The sequence below is a fragment of the Nelumbo nucifera genome, chromosome 1, assembly GCF_055504915.1.
Source record: "Nelumbo nucifera cultivar China Antique chromosome 1, China Antique-T2T, whole genome shotgun sequence".
Taxonomy (NCBI): Eukaryota; Viridiplantae; Streptophyta; class Magnoliopsida; order Proteales; family Nelumbonaceae; genus Nelumbo; species Nelumbo nucifera.
In genome coordinates, this window is record NC_142649.1 from 84,473,002 (window position 1) to 84,494,101 (window position 21,100).

Here is a 21,100-nt window from a genome sequence, read left to right on the forward strand (position 1 = left end):
GTTTCCTGGCAGGGTTAACAGAGAATACACCATCACTACTCCAATTCCAGTTCCAGGTGTCATCTTCAAGCAAATTCAGGTTCTGGTTGGACAACAATTCCAGCAGGTTAGACACAAGGTCCAGCTCCCAGTCCTGAAAGTGTCTTCTGAAAGAAGGGCACCAAACCTGGGTGTTGTCTCGAACCTCAGAGCAGTCAGCCACCAAGATATCTTGATTCTCTGCAATCTAGTACAACTGAGGAAATAACTCTCCTAATCCTAAAGACAAGCTTACCCTTTGTCCATTTCTCTGGTTAACCAAAAGATCCCTATTTATCAGAGGGAAGACTTCCATGATTTTCTTCCAGATGTACCCCAAAGAGGTCACAGAAGTAGTTATCACCCATTCCACACTGTCTGTGTTGATTTAGCTGCAACCAAGCTTCTCCACCAACTACCTCATTCTTTGCCAAATCACCAGTTTCATTTCCCCAGAAGAACCTTATTAAAGACCTTCATTTTCCTGACCCCGAGACCACCTATTCTTTTAGGGGCACAAACCTGATCCCAGCTAACCAAGTGAATCTTCTCCTCTTCCTACCCTTTCCAAAGGAAATCTCTTTGCAGCTCCACTTTTTGCGCCACTTTCCTTGGCATTGGGAAAAGAGACAGGAAGTAGGACAGATTTGATAAGGAACTTTTTAGAAGTGTAATCCTACCACCTAAGGAGAGATATTTTGATTTCCATGAACTTCTTTTCTAACCTCTCCAGCACCGGTTCCCACACTAAGGATGATGTGCATTTAGCTCCCAGAGGGAGCACTAGATAAATAGTTGGCAGGAAACCAACTTGACAGGCCAGGACCTCAGCTAAATCATCTATATTTTCTACTTTTCCCACTGGAATTAACCTGCTTTTGGCCCAGTTGACTTTCAGGCCTAAAACTACCTCAAACCAGCAAAGAACCCCGAAAATCACTCCCAACTGTTCCACATCAGCATCAATGAAACAGAGAGTATCATCAGCAAATTGGAGCAAAATGGAGCAATTCCCACCTGGTTCAGTATGGCTATTAATATTTCCATCACACAAATAAAAAGGAGAGGGGAGAGGGGATCTCCTTGCCGAAGACCTCTAGAACTCTTGAAGAAACCAGCCAACTGACCATTCAATAGGACTGAAAGACTTGTTTTGTTTTTTGGTTGATAACATAAACAAATAAATAAAACTTTCAAGGGTATAGTGTTCAGTCCAAGTTCAGTTCCAACCATCAAGGAACCCACAACGTCCTTAAAGTCTTATTCACTAAAAGACAAAACAATAAGCTTTTCAGTTCAGCACCTTCAGTTGTTATCAAACAGCCCCATAGTCTTTTTGAACTCTTTAAAACTTGAATTGATAAGTAAGAAAGTAACTTGAAGATTTTATACAATTGACACACAAGAACAATCAATAGGACATCATCATCATCATCATCCTCTTCCTATAACCAAAACAAGGGCTCACCCTTATTTTTTGTTTGTTTTCTTTCCTTTCTTATTTTTCTTCTCATAAATATGTTAGATTTCTATCTTTGGAAATGGGATTTATACATCTTTCATGAGGATTATGGTAATTATTAGTTAAAGATTACTGCTTCTAGGGAACTACCATAGGATTTTTTTTATTTTAAGAACTCATCACCTAGGCAACTAGGCAACAAGGCATTCCCCTATCGTAGCTTCACCTTGGCACTTTCAAAACTATGCTCCCATGAAACATCTTATTTCAGGTTTCAGTAACCTCAATGAAATGTATCTCATTTGTTTCAATTAGTTCACTCTGATGTATGTGGTCACTCTGATGTATGAGGTTTCAGTATTTGGTTACTTTCATCAGCGATCATTCTAGAATTAAATGGATTTATTCAATTAAAAAAAACCTTTCTAAGCTGTTTTCTGTATTAAATCTTTTTCTTGGATATCTGGTCTACCATATATGTTTTGCAATCAGATAATGCCAAAGAATACACTTTTCAGTCTTTCAGTAAATATTTGGATATAAACATAGGCTACTGCACCAACCTTTTTGCATGAAAGAACTCCTTAGCAAAATGATTTTTCTGAGAGGAACAAAATATAATCTCCTTGAATATGCACAAAAACTTGTGTTTAAAATGATTTTTCAAAAATATTTTTTGATAAGCATGATTTCCCAAAAAATGTTTACGGAACAAAATGCTTACAGCTCATTATCTGATTAATCAAACACCTTCTGTCTTACATGGTCAGATTCCACTACGATATCATTTTCCAATGTGCCTTTATTTTCTGTACCACCCTGTATTTTTGGTCATGTGTTATGTCAGCTTGATGCCAATACTAACCCAACCCAAGTTGTCAAACCCAAATCCTAATCCTAACTCAACCCATGACTTGGGGTGGGGTTGGTATCAAGTTGAGCAAATGACACACACACACACATGCATGTTTATACATATTTTTGCTTAAACAAACTCACTTTTCTAATTTAGTTTATCCAATCAAAGGTTTGGATAAAGAATTACCTCTCCCTTGGTGAAAGGACTACACTGATCAAGGCCATGCTAGCAAACTTACCCATTTATTTCCTTTCAGTGTTCAAAATTCCAGTAGGTTGGAGAGATTAATGAGAGACTTCCTTTGGGAACCGGGAGAGGAGAAGAGGGGCCATAGAGTTAGCTGGAAAGTGGTGACCAGGAGTAAAGCTTGCGGAGGTTTGGGGCTTGAGAACATCGGGAAAAGGAGCTCGGCCCTCTTGGGAAAGTGGTTGCGGAGGTTTCCTCTGAAGTAGGAGAAGCTATGGTCTAGAATAGTGGCAAGCATACATGGGATGGAGCAAAATAGATGGGATGCTGGAATCAAAGCAAGGACCACAAGCAATTCACCTTGGAAAGCCATTCATGATTTGCTTCTAGTCTTCTCCCCACTTGTCAAGTATGATTTGAATTCTAGCAATTACATAAAGTTCTGGGAACAAACTTGGGTGGGGAATGTTCCACTTAAGAACCAGTTTCCTTCTTTGTATGCTCTCTCTGACTTTAAAAATAAGCCAATTTCTTCTTTCATCACCCCTTCCTCTTACAGTCCTAGGTTTGGGTGGAACCTGGGTCTGAGGAGGGCTGTGAGGAACTCTGACTTCCACAGTATTTTGAGCCTCCTTGACCTTCTTGATAATGTTTTCATTGACCCCTCTAAAGTGGACGCTAGAACTTGGACCCCGACCCCCACGGGCTCTTTTTCCTGTGCTTCCTTCTTCAAAGTTTTATGTCAGTCCACCAGTCCTGCAACCTCCCCTTTCCCGGTTAATGAGGTTTGGTGCAGACCAATTCATGGAAATCAGGATGAGTTGGGTTAAAAGAACAGCTAACTCTATAGCTGATGGACTAGCTAAACAGGGGATAGAAAGGGATGTAATGTTTTGGGCTAAGTTGTAATTAAATTGCTTCTTCTTTTCCTTTTCTTTCTTTGAGGACTTAAGTTGTATTTGGAAGATAAGAGCGTTTGTCTTCCTTGCTTTAACTATTCTTGTGATATTTTAATAAAATTACTGAAGTTGTTATTGATCAAAAAAAAAAAAAAACAAAGGTTAACTAGCACTGAAAAATCTTTTGGTTGGTTGGAAATCTAAACTATCCTCCTATTACTTAGCTAAATACCACATTTGTTGTTAACATAGTCAAATCAGTTCACGAGTTTTCCTAAGAGTTCTTCCTATGAAGGCAAATTATCATAAGATGAGAAAAGTTACATGATCATCTAGTCTTTACCGGAAAAAAGGAAAAAAAAAAGAAAAAGAAAAAGGAAATAACATACAAAACAGACATTGTTCAACATAATACCTAAATCAAACTGCAAGTGCTTTCCATAATTCCAATAATATATCAAAGTAATCTTACAACAGCATCATTTTCCATGCCTTGCCATCTAAATACAACAAAAACATTTTTCCACTGTTTCCGTATACCAATATGAACAATCTTTTTCCTTCAAGAATCCAAACTTTGACATATTTTGGGATCACAAATTTGAGATCGCATTTAACTTTTTTTTTTTGTAATTCCATTTCAAATCCAACAAGAATGGTCATAATATTAATATATCAAAAAACAAGGCTTAGACAGTAATACCGCCTCATGGAAACTAGTAATATTCAATGAATTCATTTGCTTCCAATACACCCATGCAATACTTGAGACCCGTTCTCACACTTTTATGCATAAAAGTTTGAGGGAATGTTAAAGCAGTTAAAGCTCTCTTAAAACAAGGCAAATTATAAACAAATAAACAAAGGGGCTTGACTATGATACCAGAAAGTCATGATACCGGGAAAACCTATAAACAAGGATAAAAAAACCATTACATATCGGCTGATACGTATCGTTTCGGGACCTCTCCGATATGCCCCTACAGTGGGTGTATCAGGGGTCTGACCGGTTCAGGGTGTGGAGCCCTAAACCGGCCCCCCTGAACCGGTTTTGAAAAAAAAATAAAGAAAAAGTAAAAGAAAAGCTATCGATATCGCCCAATACGCCCCTACCGGCGCATCGGGCGTATCGATATTTTGAACCTTGCCTATAACCAATCAACCAGTATCATAAAAGTTATAACCAATCAGGTGGCTTTCGTTAAAATTCGGGGGGAGGGGGGAAATGGTCAATGCCCCTTCAGTATCATACCTTTCTGACATCATATATTTTCCCTAAACAAAGAAACTATTATAATTCGGCCTGCCTTTGAGTTCTGTTAGTCTGATAACAACCTAGAAGAGAGAAGAAGAAAGAAAGAGAGAGAGAAAGAAGGAGAAAAGGAGAGAAGAAAAGTTTGGTTCAAATTAGGAAAAGATCACATCTCCCATTCGGCCAGACATGTTTTATATTACTAATATAATGTCAAAGACACATGTACCCTTATTTAAGTGAGGGACACTAGTTCTAACATAATATTACAGATCAGCAACCTCAACATAAGTATAAAGATAGAAATACCCCTACACTAACACTCCCCCTCAAGCTGGTGAGTATATATCATATAATCCCAGCTTGTTACATATGTAGTCCACTCTTCCCCGACTCAACCCTTTTGTAAATAAGTTTGCCCACTGGTTCCCTGTGTTAACATATATAGTGTCTATCACTCCATTCAGCACCTTCTCTCTCACAAAGTGACAGTCAATCTCTATGTGCTTGGTTCTTTCATGAAACACCGGATTAGAAGAAATATGAAATGCAGCATGATTGTCACAATAGAGCTTTCATTGGAGTGTTAATATTGTATCATATCTCCTGTAGAAGGTTCCTTAGCCACACTAATTCACACAGTATGTGCCATAGCTCTATATTCTGCCTCTGCACTGCTTCTCACCACGACTGTCTACTTCTTACTTTTCCATGTCACCAGATTACCCCCAAGAGAAGTGCAATAGCCTGTGGTAGATCTCCTATCAGACATAGAACCGGCCCAGTCAGCATCAGTACACCCTTCTATTTCAAGTTTTCCACCACTTTCGCATATCAAACCACGACCAGGGGACCCTTTTAAATACCTCACAATTCTTAGAACCGCATCCCAATGAGGAACCAGAGGTTTCTGCATGAACTGACTTACCACACTAACTGCAAATGAAATATCTGGTCGAGTAATGGTTAGGTAGTTCAGTTTACCTACAAGTCGCCGGTATCTGCCAGAGTCTTCAAACACTTCACCCATACCACTGCTCAACCTAGTATTTGTTTCCATAGGTGTTTCAGTTGGTTTAGCACCTAAAAAACATGTTTCCTCTAGCAAATCAAGCACATATTTCCTCTTACACAAATAAATACCATGCTTAGATCTTGCTACTTCTATCCCCAATAAATATTTCAATTTACCAAGGTCCTTTGTTTGAAAATGTTCCTGTAGAAAAGTCTTCAACCTGTCAATGCCCATTTTATCATTCCCGATAATAACAATATCATCTACATACACCACCAATAGGATTTTTCTTGCCTGAGAATCAATACTGAAGACAGAATGATCAACTTGGCACTGTTTCATACCAAACTTTTTTACCACCTCACTAAACCTACCAAACCATGCTCGAGGAGACTGTTTAAGCCCATATATAGCCTTCTTTAGTCTGCATACCTTACCATCCTCCCCTTGAGCAACAAACCCCGGTGGTTGCTTCATGTAGACCTCCTTGAGCAAATCACCATGCAAAAAAGCATTCTTGATATCAAGCTGATAGAGGGGCCAACCATACATAGCAGCAAGAGAGATTACAACACGAACCGAACATATCTTAGCAACTGGGGAGAAGGTCTCTATGTAGTCAATACCACAGGTTTGGGAGTACCCTTTTGCAACCAATCGAGCTTTCAGGCACTCAACACTACCATCAGGTAAATACTTAACAGTATAAACCCACTTACAACCAGCAGCCTGCTTCCCAGGAGGAAGAGTGGTGAGGTCCCAAGTATGATTATGAATTAGAGCTGAGAGTCTTCCATTGCACGACACCACCCTGAAGAGGCAAGGGCTTCCTGGACATCCTTAGGGACAACAACTGAGGATAACAAAGAGATAAATTGGTGATGGAAAGTGGAAAGATGAGTGAGTGAAACATAATTAGAAATAGGATGAAGGGTACAAGTGCGTTTACCTTTCCGCAAGGCAGCCGGTACATGTGGGCAATGTGTATACACTTGACGGATAGGTGGGCGTTCGACAGGCGGTGGCACTAGAGGCAAGGACTTGGTCACGGGCCTCACGGCTGGAACAAGGGGAATAGAATCGGAAACTGGAAGTGGAAGAGGGGGGGTGATGAGGAGGAAGAAGCATCACCGAACCCCAAGAAAAACAGAGTAGACTCAAAGAAGGTAACATCAGCACACACAAAGGAACATCGAGAACTATGATGGTAACACTTATACCCTTTCTGGGTCCGAAAATAGCCAAGGAAGATGCACTTAATGGATCGTGCATCTAACTTGTCCTTCCCAGGGCCCAGATTATGGACGAAGCAGGCATACCCAAAAACCCGAGGAGAAAGAGGAAATGAAGACAAAGTGGGAAACACGGTAGTGAATGGGAAATGACCATCAAGGATAGACGTGGGCATCCGATTAATCAAGAAGCAAGAAGTAAGCACCGCATCACTCCAAAAGGATTTGGGAACATTCATGTGATGCATGAGGGATCGTGATGTTTCCAAAAGATGACGATTCTCTCTCAGCCACCCCATTTTGTTGTGGGGTGTAGGTACATGAGGTCTGATGTATAATGCCATGTTGGTCCAAGTATTCTTGAAATGATGAAGATAAATATTCACAGCCATTACCAGAATGAAAAATTTTAATGTAAACACCAAATTGATTATGTATCTCAGCATAAAATTTTTGGAAGATGGTAAACAATTCACTTCTTTCTTTCATTAAATAGAACCACGTCATCCTTGAAGAATCATCAACAAAAATGACAAAATAACTATATCCATTGTATGACATCACTTTATAAGGACCCCAAACATCTGAATGAACCAAAGAAAAAGAACTCGACACACAGTTATCAACCCTAGAACTAAAGGGAACATGATGATGTTTCCTCAACTGACACGACTCACAATCTAAAACAAAAAGTTGACTCAACAAAGGAACCAAAGATTTCAAAACCTTTAGCAAAGGATCACCAAATCGACAGTGCCATTGGAGAGGAGAGAGAGATGACTGGAGAGTTGTTGATGTTCTTCCACCACCATCAAGATAATACAATCCACCGGCTTCATGTCCTCCACCAATCTTCATCCCCGTCTTGAGATCCTGAAAAACACACATAGAAGGGTAAAAAGTAATAGAGCAATTGAGTTACTTGGTCAACTTACTAATAGACATAAGGTTAAACGGAAATTTAGGGACATACAAAACTGAGGATAAAGATAAGGGGGTCAAATTAACATTGCCAACACCACAAATCAAGGATGTGGAACCATTAGCAAGGGTAACAGATTGTGATATTGAGCAATGAGAGGGAAGAAAACACACCTGGAGTTCCAGTCATGTGATCGGAGGCTCCAGAGTCAATAATCCAGGGATTGGGTGTGGATGCCAAACAAGCCATACCTGAGTGTGCGAAAGTAATCGTGTTCTGTTGAGATGTGAATTGGACAAACCTCTCATACTCATCACGGGGAACACTCACCATCTCCTTGAAGAGGAATTGTCCTCAATACCTGGAATCCAAGAAAGGTAATTTTGAATCTTGTGTCATAGAAACCAATTTGTTGGTTGCTTCTGCGTCCTGGTGTATTGACTCCGGGGCTTCAACTCGTGCGCGTAACTCACTGTAGGGGTTCAAGGTAAGCAGAAGGCTGAGTGAAGGAGAAATAACGCTTTACTTGGGGACTTCTGCAAGTATTGCAGCTGCAGCCATAGGAACCGTAGAGTTAATTTTTAGAGAAGTAATAATTATACTTGAAGATTGTCTTTATGTACAGAATTTAAGAAGAATTTTGATTTCTGTCTCAAAATTGTGTGTTGATGGTTATTCTGTCTTCTTTAGTAATACGATTACTATTAAAAGAAACAATAGATTCACCGCATACGGGGAACTGGAAAACGGTCTCTATGTTCTACATCCTTCTCTAGAAACTAACATAGCCGAAACTACATCGGCTGATATCCCCAAGAAAAGAATACGTGATACCGTTAATCCCACGTGCTTGTGGCATTACCGACTTGGCCATATCGATGTTGACCGTATCACAAAGCTGGTAAAGGATGGCCCTTTGGATTTTCTAACTGTAGAAGATCTTCCCACTTATGAGCCTTGCCTTCAGGGTAAGATGACAAAACGACCATTTAACGATAAGCCTGAAAGATGTACAGGCACGCTTGACCTTATACATAGTGATGTATGTGGTCCCCTGAGTATTAGGACTCGTAACCAGCACGTGTATTTCATTACATTTACCGATGACTATTCTCAGCATGGTTACGTGTACCTAATGAGACATAAGTCCGAATCCTTTGAAAAGTTCAAAGAGTTCAGACAAGAGATCGAGAAAACAGTTAGGGAGAGAAATTAAAGCCCTTCGATCGGATCGAGGTGGCGAGTATCTCTCTGACGAATTCAGAGACTACTTGAAGGTCAACGGGATAGTATTACAGTTGGCTCCTCCTGCTACACCGCAGCTTAACGGTGTTTCAGAGAGGAGGAATAGAACCTCATTGGATATGGTCCGGTCACTTCTCGTATGCTCAGAGTTACCCACATCCTTTTGGGGTCATGCATTAGAGACTGGGATATACATGCTGAATCGGGTTCCAACCAAATCGGTTTCGAATACTACATACGAACTTTGGACCGAAAAGAAACCAAGTGTCAGACAGTTGAAGATTTGGGGTTGTCTTGCGCACGTTAAAAGAACGAGTGCAAACAAGTTGGAATCCAAGACCAGTCGTTGCCTATTCATAGGCTACCCAAAAGGCTCTGTGGGTTACCTATTCCATGACCCAAGTGAGCAGAATGTGTTCTGCAGCTGAAATGCACAGTTCTTGGAGAATGATTATATCCTGGACTCACACCGTCAGGAAATAGTTCTTGATGAGGAGAGCTCAGGGTCAGTGGGAGGTGTCCCACAGGTTCCAGGTATTAACCAACCTAGAAGATCTACCCGGGTGTCCAGGCCACCAGTCCGTTTTGGCTATGACCAGGATAGTTACCTGGTGGAAGCCTTGACTAGTGAGGAGGATCCCATGACTTATGCGGAAGCTATGTTGGACATAAATTCCCTGAAGTGGGTAGATGCCATGAGAGTTGAGATGGACTCAATGAAGACCAATGGAGTCTGGACTCTAGTAGATCCGCCCCCCGGGGTAATAGCAATTGGTTGCAAATGGATCTATAAGAGGAAGAAGGGCCCCGATGGTAAGGTTGAGACCTACAAAGCTCGTCTTGTGGCGAAAGAGTACACTCAGAAAGAGGGCATCGATTATGAGGAAACTTTTTCGCCCGTGGCCATGCTTAAATCCATTCGGATCCTGCTAGCTGTAGCAGCATACCATGACTATGAGATTTGGCAAATGGATGTCAAAACTGCGTTCCTGAATGGAGATCTTACTGAAGATATCTACATGTAGCAACCGCAAGGTTTCATAGCTGCGGGTCAGGAACACATGGTATGTAAGTTAAATAGATCCATATATGGACTTAAGCAAACTTCTAGGAGTTGGAACATCCGGTTTGACTCTACCGTCAAAAAGTTTGACTTTGAGCAGAACCTGGATGAGCCCTGTGTTTACAGAAAGTCCAGTGGGGATAAGGTTACGTTTCTGGTTATGTATGTAGACGACATTCTACTCGTTGGGAATGATGTAAGAATGTTGACTACGGTTAAAGTATGGCTTTCACAGCAATTCTCCATGAAAGATCTTGGATAAGCCTCCTATATACTGGGTCTTCGACTCTATAGAGATAGATCGAAGCAGATAATAAGATTATCCCAATCTGCTTACATTGACAAAATTGTCAAGAGATACAGCATGGAGAACTCCAAGAAGGGAAATGTTCCTTTCAGGCACGGGAGTCACTCTCTCCAAGAAGATGTCTCCCAAGACTTCTGAGGAGATTGAGGGCATGAAGGACGTTCCCTATGCCTCAGCCGTAAGGAGCATCATGTATGCCATGCTGTGCACTCGTCCTGACATTGCTCAGGCAGTGTGACAAGCAGATTCCAGGCCAACCCAGGGCAGGAGCACTGGACCGCTGTGAAAAATATATCGAAGTACCTTCGAAGGACAAAAGAATTTTGTTTGGTATTCGATGGTAGCTCACTACAGATCCAGGGGTATACTGATGTCGATTTCCAGTCGGATCCAAATGATAGAAAGTCTACATCTGGGTATGTTTTCACGATAGGATCGTGTGCTGTTTGTTTGCTGGAAAAGCAGTAAACAGGGGTCCACGGCAGACTCCACAACCGAAGCCGAATACATTGCCACAAGTAGCTGCCAAGGAAGCCGTGTGGATGAAAAAGTTCGTTCACGAATTGGGAGTAGTTCCGTCCAGCACATCACCCATCCCGTTGTGTGACAACAATGGAGCGATTGCTCAGGCTAAGGAGCCATGAGCCCACTCGAAATCTAAGCACATCGAGAGGAAGTACCACGTACTGCGGGAGATTGTTGGTAGAGGGGACGTCTTGATTCAGAGGGTAGCATCAACGGAGAATGTAGCAGACCCATTGACTAAGCCACTGACACAAAAAGTGTTTGAGAAACACGTGGAAAGTATGGAACTCCGGCTTATACCAGATTGGACCTAAGTGCAAGTAGGAGTTGTTAGACAGTTGTATGCCCTTGGCTCCAATCAGATTGATGTACTTATGACATTTATTGTAAATGAATAAAGTGCATATTTGATTCATGTTCTTGTGGTGTGTTTCTGTGTAATACCCTTAAACTGGACACTTAATGAGACTCGTGTTAGTTTAAGGGTATTACACAGAAACACACCACAAGAACATGAATCAAATATGCACTTTATTCATTTACAATAAATGTCATAAGTACATCAATCTAATTGGAGCTAAGGGCATACAACTGTCTAACACTCCTTCCCGGGAACATCTGTGGATATAGGAGGCATCTGACCAACTGAACGATTCTCCTATCTGAAACTATAGTCACTAGTCAGGGCATCATTGGCCCAAGTTGAGGGTGGATCATACAAGTCATAGCAATAATTAATGGTATGTCCATCCATACCACAATGAGTACATCTCCTCGGACCCGAGCCACGTCCTCTGCCACGAGCTCCCCCTGAATCTCTATCTCCAGTACGACCACCACCACAGTTATATGTAGGTCCACCACCACCACTCCGGCCATATACCGGACCACTGCTACCACCACGGCCCCTTGACACTGCAAAGGCTAATCTATCAGAGACATTAGAGTTCTCAGTAGATCCAATGGAAGTCCTCCAAAGTCAAGCAAACACCTCTTCTAAGGAAGGGAGAGTTGACCCTCCTAGTATCTGAGCCCACACTGGTTCATACTCAGATTTCAGCCCCACCAAAAATCGAGTCACATCAAGTTGTTCTCTCTGTTGTTGCTGAATTTTGACATCAGAAGTGAGGGGTGATAAACATTCAACTCATTACGAATGTTTCTCATACTAGCATAGTACTCCTCAAGACTCTGATTGCCCTGTTGCAGATTAAAGTATTCTTGATACAGCTGATATACTCTGGTTGTATTGTCTTGACCAAAATACAACTTCTTAGCATGGTCCCACACATCTTTGGCAGTGTCAAGAAACATAAAATTTACACTAATCTTGGGTTCCATACTGTTCCATAACCACGTGATAATCTGTGCATCCTCTTGTTCCCAGTCTTCATATTCATGAGAATCAGTGGAGGATTTCTCCTCCCTTATGTGTTTCACCCTCTTCTTTGCCTTCAGAAAAACTTCTACAGATTTAGCCCAAGGTACATAATTCTCTCCATTCAATTTAATGGAGGTCATTTGAACATTCAGGTAGTCAGTAGGTATCATCACATTAGATTTGCTATCACTGTTATCTCCTATTGCTGAATTCTATTATTACTGAATTTGGCACACTGCACACTACTTGATCACACTGGTTTCAGCACTTGTTATTTCTGAAGGTTGCACTCTTTACACCACAAACCCTAACGACTACCTGAAATCTCGCCACTATATGATAACCACTCCCCCTTCGAATCACACAAAAAGCAGCATAAACCCTAGCACACTACAATTTGATTCATAACAAAACTATGCATAGAACTCTCTTACCTCATCACTCGAAAAACAAACCACACAAGAAGAAAATCAGTCCATACAAGATACCCACTGCACCACACGAATCAGCCCTCTTCTCTTCATCGATTAGGGGAGGCCTTCTTAGAAACCACAGCAACTGACCATGAACAGCACAACTAGAGGCATAGAAACCTCCAAGGGAAGAGGGCAACCACTCCTTTTCAGCCCTTTCCCTTATCTCCAATTGATGGCAGAGAAATCAAGAGAAAACCCTAGATTGAGTGCATAGAAAACAGAAATCTGGGCAGATCCGAGTTGCTTAGTTTTGCTCTGATACTATATTATAATTCGGCCTGCCTTTGAGTTATGTTAGTCTGATAACAGCCAAGAAGAGAGAAGAATAAAGAAGAAAGAAAGAGAGAGAGAAAGGAGGAGAAAATGAGAGAAGAAAGTCTGGTTCGAATTAGGAAAAGATCACATCTCCCACTGGGCCAGACATGTTTTATATTACTAATATAATGGAAAAGACACATGTGCCCTTATTTAAGCGAGGGACACTAGTTTTAATATAATATTACAGATCAGCAACCTAAACATAAGTATAAAGACAGAAATACCCCTACACTAACAGAAACAAATAAATGAGGGATTAGATGGGAAACATTATCATATACAACAATAATTTTTTGTTGGAAGATGAGTTCAAACACCTATGCTTAACAGGAGTTGAAATTGGTACTTGACTGCTTTTAATTTATTTATTGAAAGTAGAAAGTCCAAATCTACATAAATTTAAAAGATTGAGCAGGCTTATCTGACAGAAAAATAGTAAGATCAGAAATGGATGACCAAATAAGAACACTAACCTGAAGAAGCTCCTCTGCTGATGATGAATTGTGCAACCTGACACCCCATGATTTGCGATAGTTCTCATTCCAAAAAGGTTGAAAAGCTTCTTGTGGAACAGAGACCTGCCAAAAAAAAAATTAGAACATAATCATAGACTACATTAGAAACAAACAACAATACATAATATGGAGAAAGAAAATTGAGCTAAAATATGCATAATGTTGTTATTCAATTTTTTATCCTAAGAGAAATTTCCAATGAACATATTTAATTGCCCACCTCAACTAGAACTAGCATTGCCTTCACCAATCTTGTCCTCAAAGGAAGATAAGAATCTATATAATGGGAATTCCAGTCAGGGTCCACCTTCTGATTCTCTTCACATTGCACCACATGTTCAGAAAATTTTAAATTTAAGCTGTTAGATAACTTGCCAAAAGTCCTGTGACATGAAGGACAGTGGTTGTCTTCAAAGAAGTAGTAATCTTGGCAGGAATCACATGTGCCGAACAGTTGCGCACATCTTTTCTTCCCATATTTCATGGCAGATAAAGTTGAAGGAGTAAAGCATTCTTTCCACATCCACTTCTGGAAATCTTGATATCTCTTCAAGGCATCATTTTTCTCAGGTTCACTCCTCCCAAGCTGAATTTTGAAAGAAGATGCCTGCTCTGATGTTTCAGAACTTGAACTACATAATATACTGGTAGGACTATTGATTCCAACAGTACAATCAGAAGTGGGACCCATTCCAGAAGCTTCAATTTTGACAACTACTCCACTCGGGTCCCCAATGTTGGTCCGACATGAGTTCCTTCTTGCAGTTACCTTGAAGGAAATCTCAATCTTCTGAAGCATAGAATGCAAGTGGGATTCCCTAATACCTCGTGTATCTAAAGATGTCATAAGAGCATCAAAAACCTACATACAAAATGAATATAATGAATTAAATTGATAAAAAAACATGGATACTGTACTGTTACATGGACCAAGCACAAACATGTGCTTTAGGCTCAGTTTGGAAGGAGTACAAATACAAATATGTAGAGTGCAAAACCTTGTATTTTGTATGTATTTGTATTTGTACTCCTTCCAAACTGAGCCTAATAATAAGGCTCAGTTTGGAATATGTACAGTACAAATACAAATATGTACTGTAAATACTGTACATATTTGTATTTGTACTCCTTCCAAATACAAAATAATAAGGCTCAGTTTGGAAGGAGTACAAATGCATACAAAATAATACAAAATACAAGGTTTTGCATTCTACATATTTGTATTTGTACTCCTTCCAAACTGAGCCTTAGCAAAGTAAGATGGAGAATTGATATCCATATTAAGCTTTTTAACAGTCAAAACTACAGTGGCTATCCTTCTCAATTGAGTAGAAACTTCTATCATGAGATTGTATTTTTCTCTCTCCTAACTTCGTATTTTATGAGCTTTACTTGTTCCAACAGTCATGTGCTTCCTCAACCCAGCCACCTTATTCAGCCTAAATGCATGCTCTAGTTGTTTATTGTTCCATAACAGAATAGGTAAATTTGGCACTGCACATATACATGTACTTTTTAGCCACATTAGCAATTATAAAAAAAAATTTTATATTAAATAGTTAATCATCACTCAATCAGTAAAACTATACTTCACCCATCAAGAAAAAAAAAAGTATAGAGCTTTTAATTAAGAAAAGTAAATAAGTTTTCACAGGAAGCCAAGGAAAAAACCTTCCCCAACCAGAGAATTAGAATGCCTGGCACAACAAAGGATGGGCTGCAAGGTGCAGGCAAATGGAAGACCAAATGCCTACCATTTTGCACCAAAACCCAGGAATCAAGATCCTAAAGCACAAAGAACAAGAAACAAACCTCAATTCTGTTTTTGCTGTCAATGGATGCATTTGACCCTGTCAAACACACACATACACAGCATAGTGGTCGAGATAGCATAGTAGCATGGGATCCACAAAAAAGACTACAAATTCATTTTTTATAATGAATACAGTAAGACATTTTTTTAACTCTAAGGTAAAGGAACATCTTTTATTGAAAAAGAGAAGGTGTAGGCCGGTTTCTTAAAAGTGAAAAGTGCAATTAAAGCACAAGGGGTTCCTAATGTCACTTTTAGGCCACATTGGAATCAAAGAATTCCAGCTGAGTTTGATTATTGTGTTTGGTCATCTGTTACAAATCTACTGAATTTACACCTGGGGTCATCCATCCTGGGATTTATCTGTAAGCTCCAATTTCTACTGAATAGAATTTCTATGCTAATGAATAATTAGCATAGAGTCTATATCCTTAAAGAAACTCAAATTTAATGGATTCTAATGCATCTTTAGGTCTGCCACAGTCCAAAAAGTTCCATAGGAAGGGGAAGAAAGCACCGACACTCGTCAAAATTCCAATTTGCTGAAACCTTAGTTTGACAAATTGGAAGTAATATGCTATTTAAAGGTGCAGTAAATAATTTATCAAACCAATAGAGTCTATAAAGAAACTGTTACCTCTTCTGAGTCAATAAGCCCCCAGCAGCCATCGTGAGATTCAAAAAAGATCCTGCCAGCACCAGGATCATTTTTTGAAGAAGATGTAACAAACTGCCAGTATCGATTACGCCTACGATCCTGACCAAGAGGCAGAGACCTATATACATACATCTCTTCCGCTCTATGACCAATAGAAGATTTTAACTGTGAGCGTGACTTTTCTGTGGCATATGCATGTTGCTGAAGTTGGAGATTATCTTGAACATTGAACTCTTGCCCTGCCAAGTTCCTTTCAGTAGGCAAGTTACCTATAATACTTTGACCATTTTGTGGATCAAGAAATAGCTCTTGCTTGGTTGGATTGAAAGATGCCTCATTGTTCTTGTTATCAACATCAACCAGTGGGCTTTGTTCAGCTTCGGTTGCAGAACTAATAAGGTTGTTCTCAGTTTTGACCCCCATATAAGATGAACTCACCTTCATTATGTACTCTTCTTTCATGCGCCTTTTATCCAGTTGAGCCTCTGCCCACATCTGCTTTTTAAGAGCATTTGCTGCTTCCAAGCGTTCCTGCAAAACTCCATTTCAGACTATGAAACAAAAATAATTTAGAAATTAACTTCATTAAAACTTGCTTAGAACTGGTCACCTCTAGAATGACACGAATTGAGTTTCCTTCAATAGCCACGCCAATTAAGGCAACAAGTGCATTGAGACGCTCCTCTACACTTAGATCAGAGTATTCCCCTTCCATTAACCCCTGAACCCAGGGTTCACCCAAATTGCTCTCATCGATCTCTACGTCCTGTTGATCAAAATTGCTTGTTTCATTGCAGTTTGTAGCTACATCACCAGATTGATAAAGGGTAGCACCTGGACTTTTTACTTCCTTTGTGACTTCCGAAAGGAACAGAGAGAAGCCTTTCCCAGAACTAGCAAAGCCACATTCTGGAGTTTCTCCAGCCTCATTATTAGAGGTTTTCTTTTCATTTCCTGAGCAAGTCCTTGGTTGAGTAGCCTTGGCTTCGGCAGAATGGTGGGCTTCTTTTGAATTCAATGGTCTATTAACATCATCAACTTCAGGATCATCAGCACCATCGCATTCAGAATCTTCATCTCTTTCAACATCATCAGCATCATCTACATCCTTTTCAACTTCTTCAGAATCTGAAAATCCACTTTCAAATATCTGTATTTTTTCTCTTGCAGCAGACAATACTGCTTCTGCATCAGCAGGGTCCTTTCTAAAAGTAGGGCGTACACAATATGTTGAAGGAGCTGTTCTTTCAAAAAGGGTTGCATCCCTTGACAATGCAGCAGCAATAGATGCCTCAGGTGTCTTGCTTGTTGTGAGATCCCGGAGGCCAGATTTCTTGGAACAAACAGAAAAGAATGAGGATAAAGGATCAGAAAAGCAAAAGCAGTCTAATATTATGAAAATTACCTGAATCTTGTCTGCAACTTCTAGTATCGTTAATCCCTTGCTTCCCTCAAGAGAAAGAACATGAAATGCTGCAAACTTAACTGTTCCTGGGGTCAAGCGATGCCGGGATCTGCGTGGATGGGAAAACCCCTTTTCTTGCATCAAAGCAACAGCATTTTCAGCTGCTGTCCCAGTGCGTAAAGTAGTAACTATATCTTCGCCATCATGACCCTATACACATAAAGAAAGATCCCCTGTTAGAGATGATAGAACATACAAGTATAGTTTCAATGACAAGTTTAAGTCACCTCCAGAGCAAAATAATCTTAAATCCAATTTAGTTACTGAATGTCAACAACAGAAGCTCTAATGCAATCACACTAAACCAAAAATAACCTGTAAGTAGAGTACAGCCTTTGCCATTTCATTTAACAACAATCTCTTTATTCCCAGAATTGCTAAATTAAATAGAATGTGGGGTGGGGGTGGGGGTGGGGAAGAGGACCAATAAGAAAAAGAAAACACCACGATAACCAAATATGGAGAGAATAAAGGGAGACAGCCAGACAGACAGAGAGAAGGGGCTAATTATAAAGCATGTCAGCTCAAAATACCATCAAGTTAACTTTGAATTCTGTTCTATTGATAACCTGGGACCTTCAGAGTGGAAAGTATTTTTAGAATAAGGGGGGAGGGAGGTAATTATTCTGTTCTATTTGTGAACCAGTGGTGGTGGAGATTCCTTTGTGAGATTGTTTATTTTTGTAGTCTATTTACTCCTATATCATGAATCTGTTTACTTTTATCACAGAAAAGAAAAAAGAATCACAAGAAGAGAGAGAGAGAGAGAGAGAGAGAGAGAGAGAAACGTGTTTTCTTTGCAGAGCAAGTGATGTATCCACTTGAGAGATTAGCAAGTGGCCCTTTTTTTGATAATTCATAAAAAATGAAAACACGTGCAGAGAGATAGAAGTTGCGCTGCAACTTGGATACAACATTTGCTCCATTGTGATGCATCACTTTCTCTGAAAGGGGGGGGGGGAGTCATTAGTAAGTGGCCTTTTGAATTTCTCTTCCCACTCACTGCTCCATTGTGTATCTGTCTCCCTGCAAAGAAAACACAGAGCAAAGAGAACACATGTAGAGAGATTAGTAAGTGGCATTTTTCTTGTGATTCTTTTTTCAAATCTTTATCCTCCAACTCTGTCCCAAGTAATCTTCCCTTTTTTTTTTGATATTTCATTAAAAAAAGATCACATAAATAGACTTGCATTCATAATACAGGTGCACTAACCTTGACCATCTAACAGTGACAAGAACACAAACACAATATAAATTGTGGCTGCTAACTTGGTTATACCAGTGTCAATATAGAAATCCAGATAAAATGACGAATGTTTTTTTAATCAATAAATATAATGCTTTATTAGAAAATCAAAACAAAGTACAATCAGCAAGGAAATGGAAGAGATAAGATCTCTTAACTTTCCCAGTGAATTTCTCATTCCAGCTATAATTGATCCCAAAACAGATATTCCCTATCCATCAGCTAAAGAGTTTGCACTTATTTTAACCCAATGCAACTTTACTTCCATGTCCTGATTTAGCCACTTGAATGTCTTCCTTTCGTTGTTATTGTTCCAAAGCCTATTCTTCTCTTCTTTCAGCAACCCACTACCAGCTTGGAATCTCCTTCAATAATCAGCTTTCCAATACACATATCCCTTGCCCTTTGTACTCCTTCCATTACAGCCAATATCTCAGCCATTAAGGACCCACCTACTCCAATTGGTCCTGAAACAAATGCAAGTATTTTGCCCTCCTCATTCCTAAAAAAAGTTAAAAACACTTTCAATGCCTTAAGGCCCCGAGTTTCCCACACAACTTCCATCAAAATTCAGCTTGACAAACCCACTGTTTGGAGGAATCCGAACAGGAGCTATAATATCCTTAACAGGGGCTGAATCTGCTACTTCCAGCTTCTAAACAGGCCACCAGTTGGAATATCATCAAACAATTCCAAAGACTTAACCCAATGAACCACTCAGATGTAGTAGACAGCCTCAATGTTTGCTTCCCTACTTACCTCCTTATCTGAAAAAATTCTTGAATTCCTTTCTTCCCAAATAGTCCAACTAATAGCAGCCCTTGCACATCTCTGCATTATTCTTCCCCTTTCATTTGGCCAACTGAACATTGTTGATGCAAACAAACTTTGCACATTCAGATCATTCCTTTTGCAGTTAATGTTTTATGATTTACATAAAGAAATTGCTCTAAACCTAGACATCTAGCTCATTAGCCAGTAACAATATTGCAGGAAAAGGTTCAAACATATACTGCAACTAGCAAATCTAAAATCAAAATAAGCTCTTTCAATTGCTGAGGACAAAAACAACATACAAGCATTTCTTTTTTCAAGAAAGAACTTCAGTCATCAATGATAACACAGGATCTTAAGTGTAAAGGGATAAAACCTCATTGTCATCGCAAAAATAAGCCCTTCCAATACTCCTATTTTTTAGTTGAGGTCCAAATCCAGCAGACAACCCAAATTGTCGCAGAATTTCAGGCCATGTCAATGGACTCAAGTGGCGCTGCCAACTGCGTATATCAAAGCCCCATGCATATGCCTGATATAGGAATTAGGAAGTGGAAGTTTAACAAAAGACTCTATACAAATAATAAGATACTACATCAAAACTAAGAAGAAAGTGAGAAGCAGAAAATAAGGCATACCCCTTCAACAATCTGTGGATGTCCACCTCCTGGATTAGCAGCACTATTTTGATTAGCACCAATTCCAATAGAAGGTGTCCTTGCAACATCCTCAATATCTTTTATAATGGATCTCAAAAGGACAACATGCACCTCACTCAACAATCTCGGATCCTGAAATGATACAAAAAGTGAAAAGAGTATAAAAAACAATGGGAGAATGCAGCAAATTAGACATAATGGGGAAAAAATTTTTTTGATGAGTAAAAGAACTGGCCCAACTAAAAGAGATATTCAATAACTTACAAAATCATGAAGAGCTTGAACAAATTCATCAAGCGTAAAAGGCCAAAGTCCAAGAACATCAGCAAAAGTAATTAAAAATCTCCAAACCTGAGAAATTCAGCTGCAGTATTTAGAACCTCAAAAGGAAAAGCATTAAATGAATGAACTTCATGAACTCAAACCGTTAGACAGACAGCTTAACCTCCAGGCAAAGAAGAAAGAAAAGAAAAGAAACACTCAATGCTTAATGGGGATGGGATAGGAATTACCATAAGAAGGTTCCCTATGTTCTCCTCCGAATTAGTCCAGGGCTGAATTGAAAATGGCATTTTTAATCGCACTGACTCAGGAGGAAATGTACTCAACATATCTAAGGAGTAAAGATCTTGTTAAAGACAACTAAAGAAAGTCTTGGAAACAAGAAAATAAGATAATAAATAGATCAGAAGCTTAAGATTTCATACAGTTCCAAATCCAAAGAGGGAAACAAAAATTATGAAGATTCACATTTTAGCCATTTTAACAAAAAGTCGAATCAAAATCATGATTTTTGTGTCAATTGCATGA

The 21,100-nt window shown here is 39.6% G+C and overlaps 1 protein-coding gene across 4 annotated transcripts in view; it reads right to left on the reverse strand.

Moving 5' to 3' along the window:
* The window catches only part of LOC104599474 (homeobox-DDT domain protein RLT2), a 55,674-nt gene that overhangs the window by 4,442 nt on the left and 30,132 nt on the right, over window positions 1-21,100 (reverse strand). For 2 of the 4 annotated variants that reach the window (XM_088886930.1, XM_088886931.1), the window contains exons 8-17: window positions 20,803-20,903; window positions 20,555-20,641; window positions 20,270-20,422; window positions 20,008-20,163; window positions 17,552-17,761; window positions 16,757-17,479; window positions 16,126-16,677; window positions 13,896-14,537; window positions 13,634-13,738; window positions 7,650-7,796 (exon numbers count right to left, since the gene is read on the reverse strand). In XM_088886930.1, the coding sequence (XP_088743056.1) occupies window positions 7,650-7,796; window positions 13,634-13,738; window positions 13,896-14,537; window positions 16,126-16,677; window positions 16,757-17,479; window positions 17,552-17,761; window positions 20,008-20,163; window positions 20,270-20,422; window positions 20,555-20,641; window positions 20,803-20,903 (2,876 nt within the window). The remainder of the gene's footprint in view (window positions 1-7,649; window positions 7,797-13,633; window positions 13,739-13,895; window positions 14,538-16,125; window positions 16,678-16,756; window positions 17,480-17,551; window positions 17,762-20,007; window positions 20,164-20,269; window positions 20,423-20,554; window positions 20,642-20,802; window positions 20,904-21,100) is intronic. The other 2 variants (XM_010262028.3, XM_010262029.3) reach the window with 1 other exon arrangement.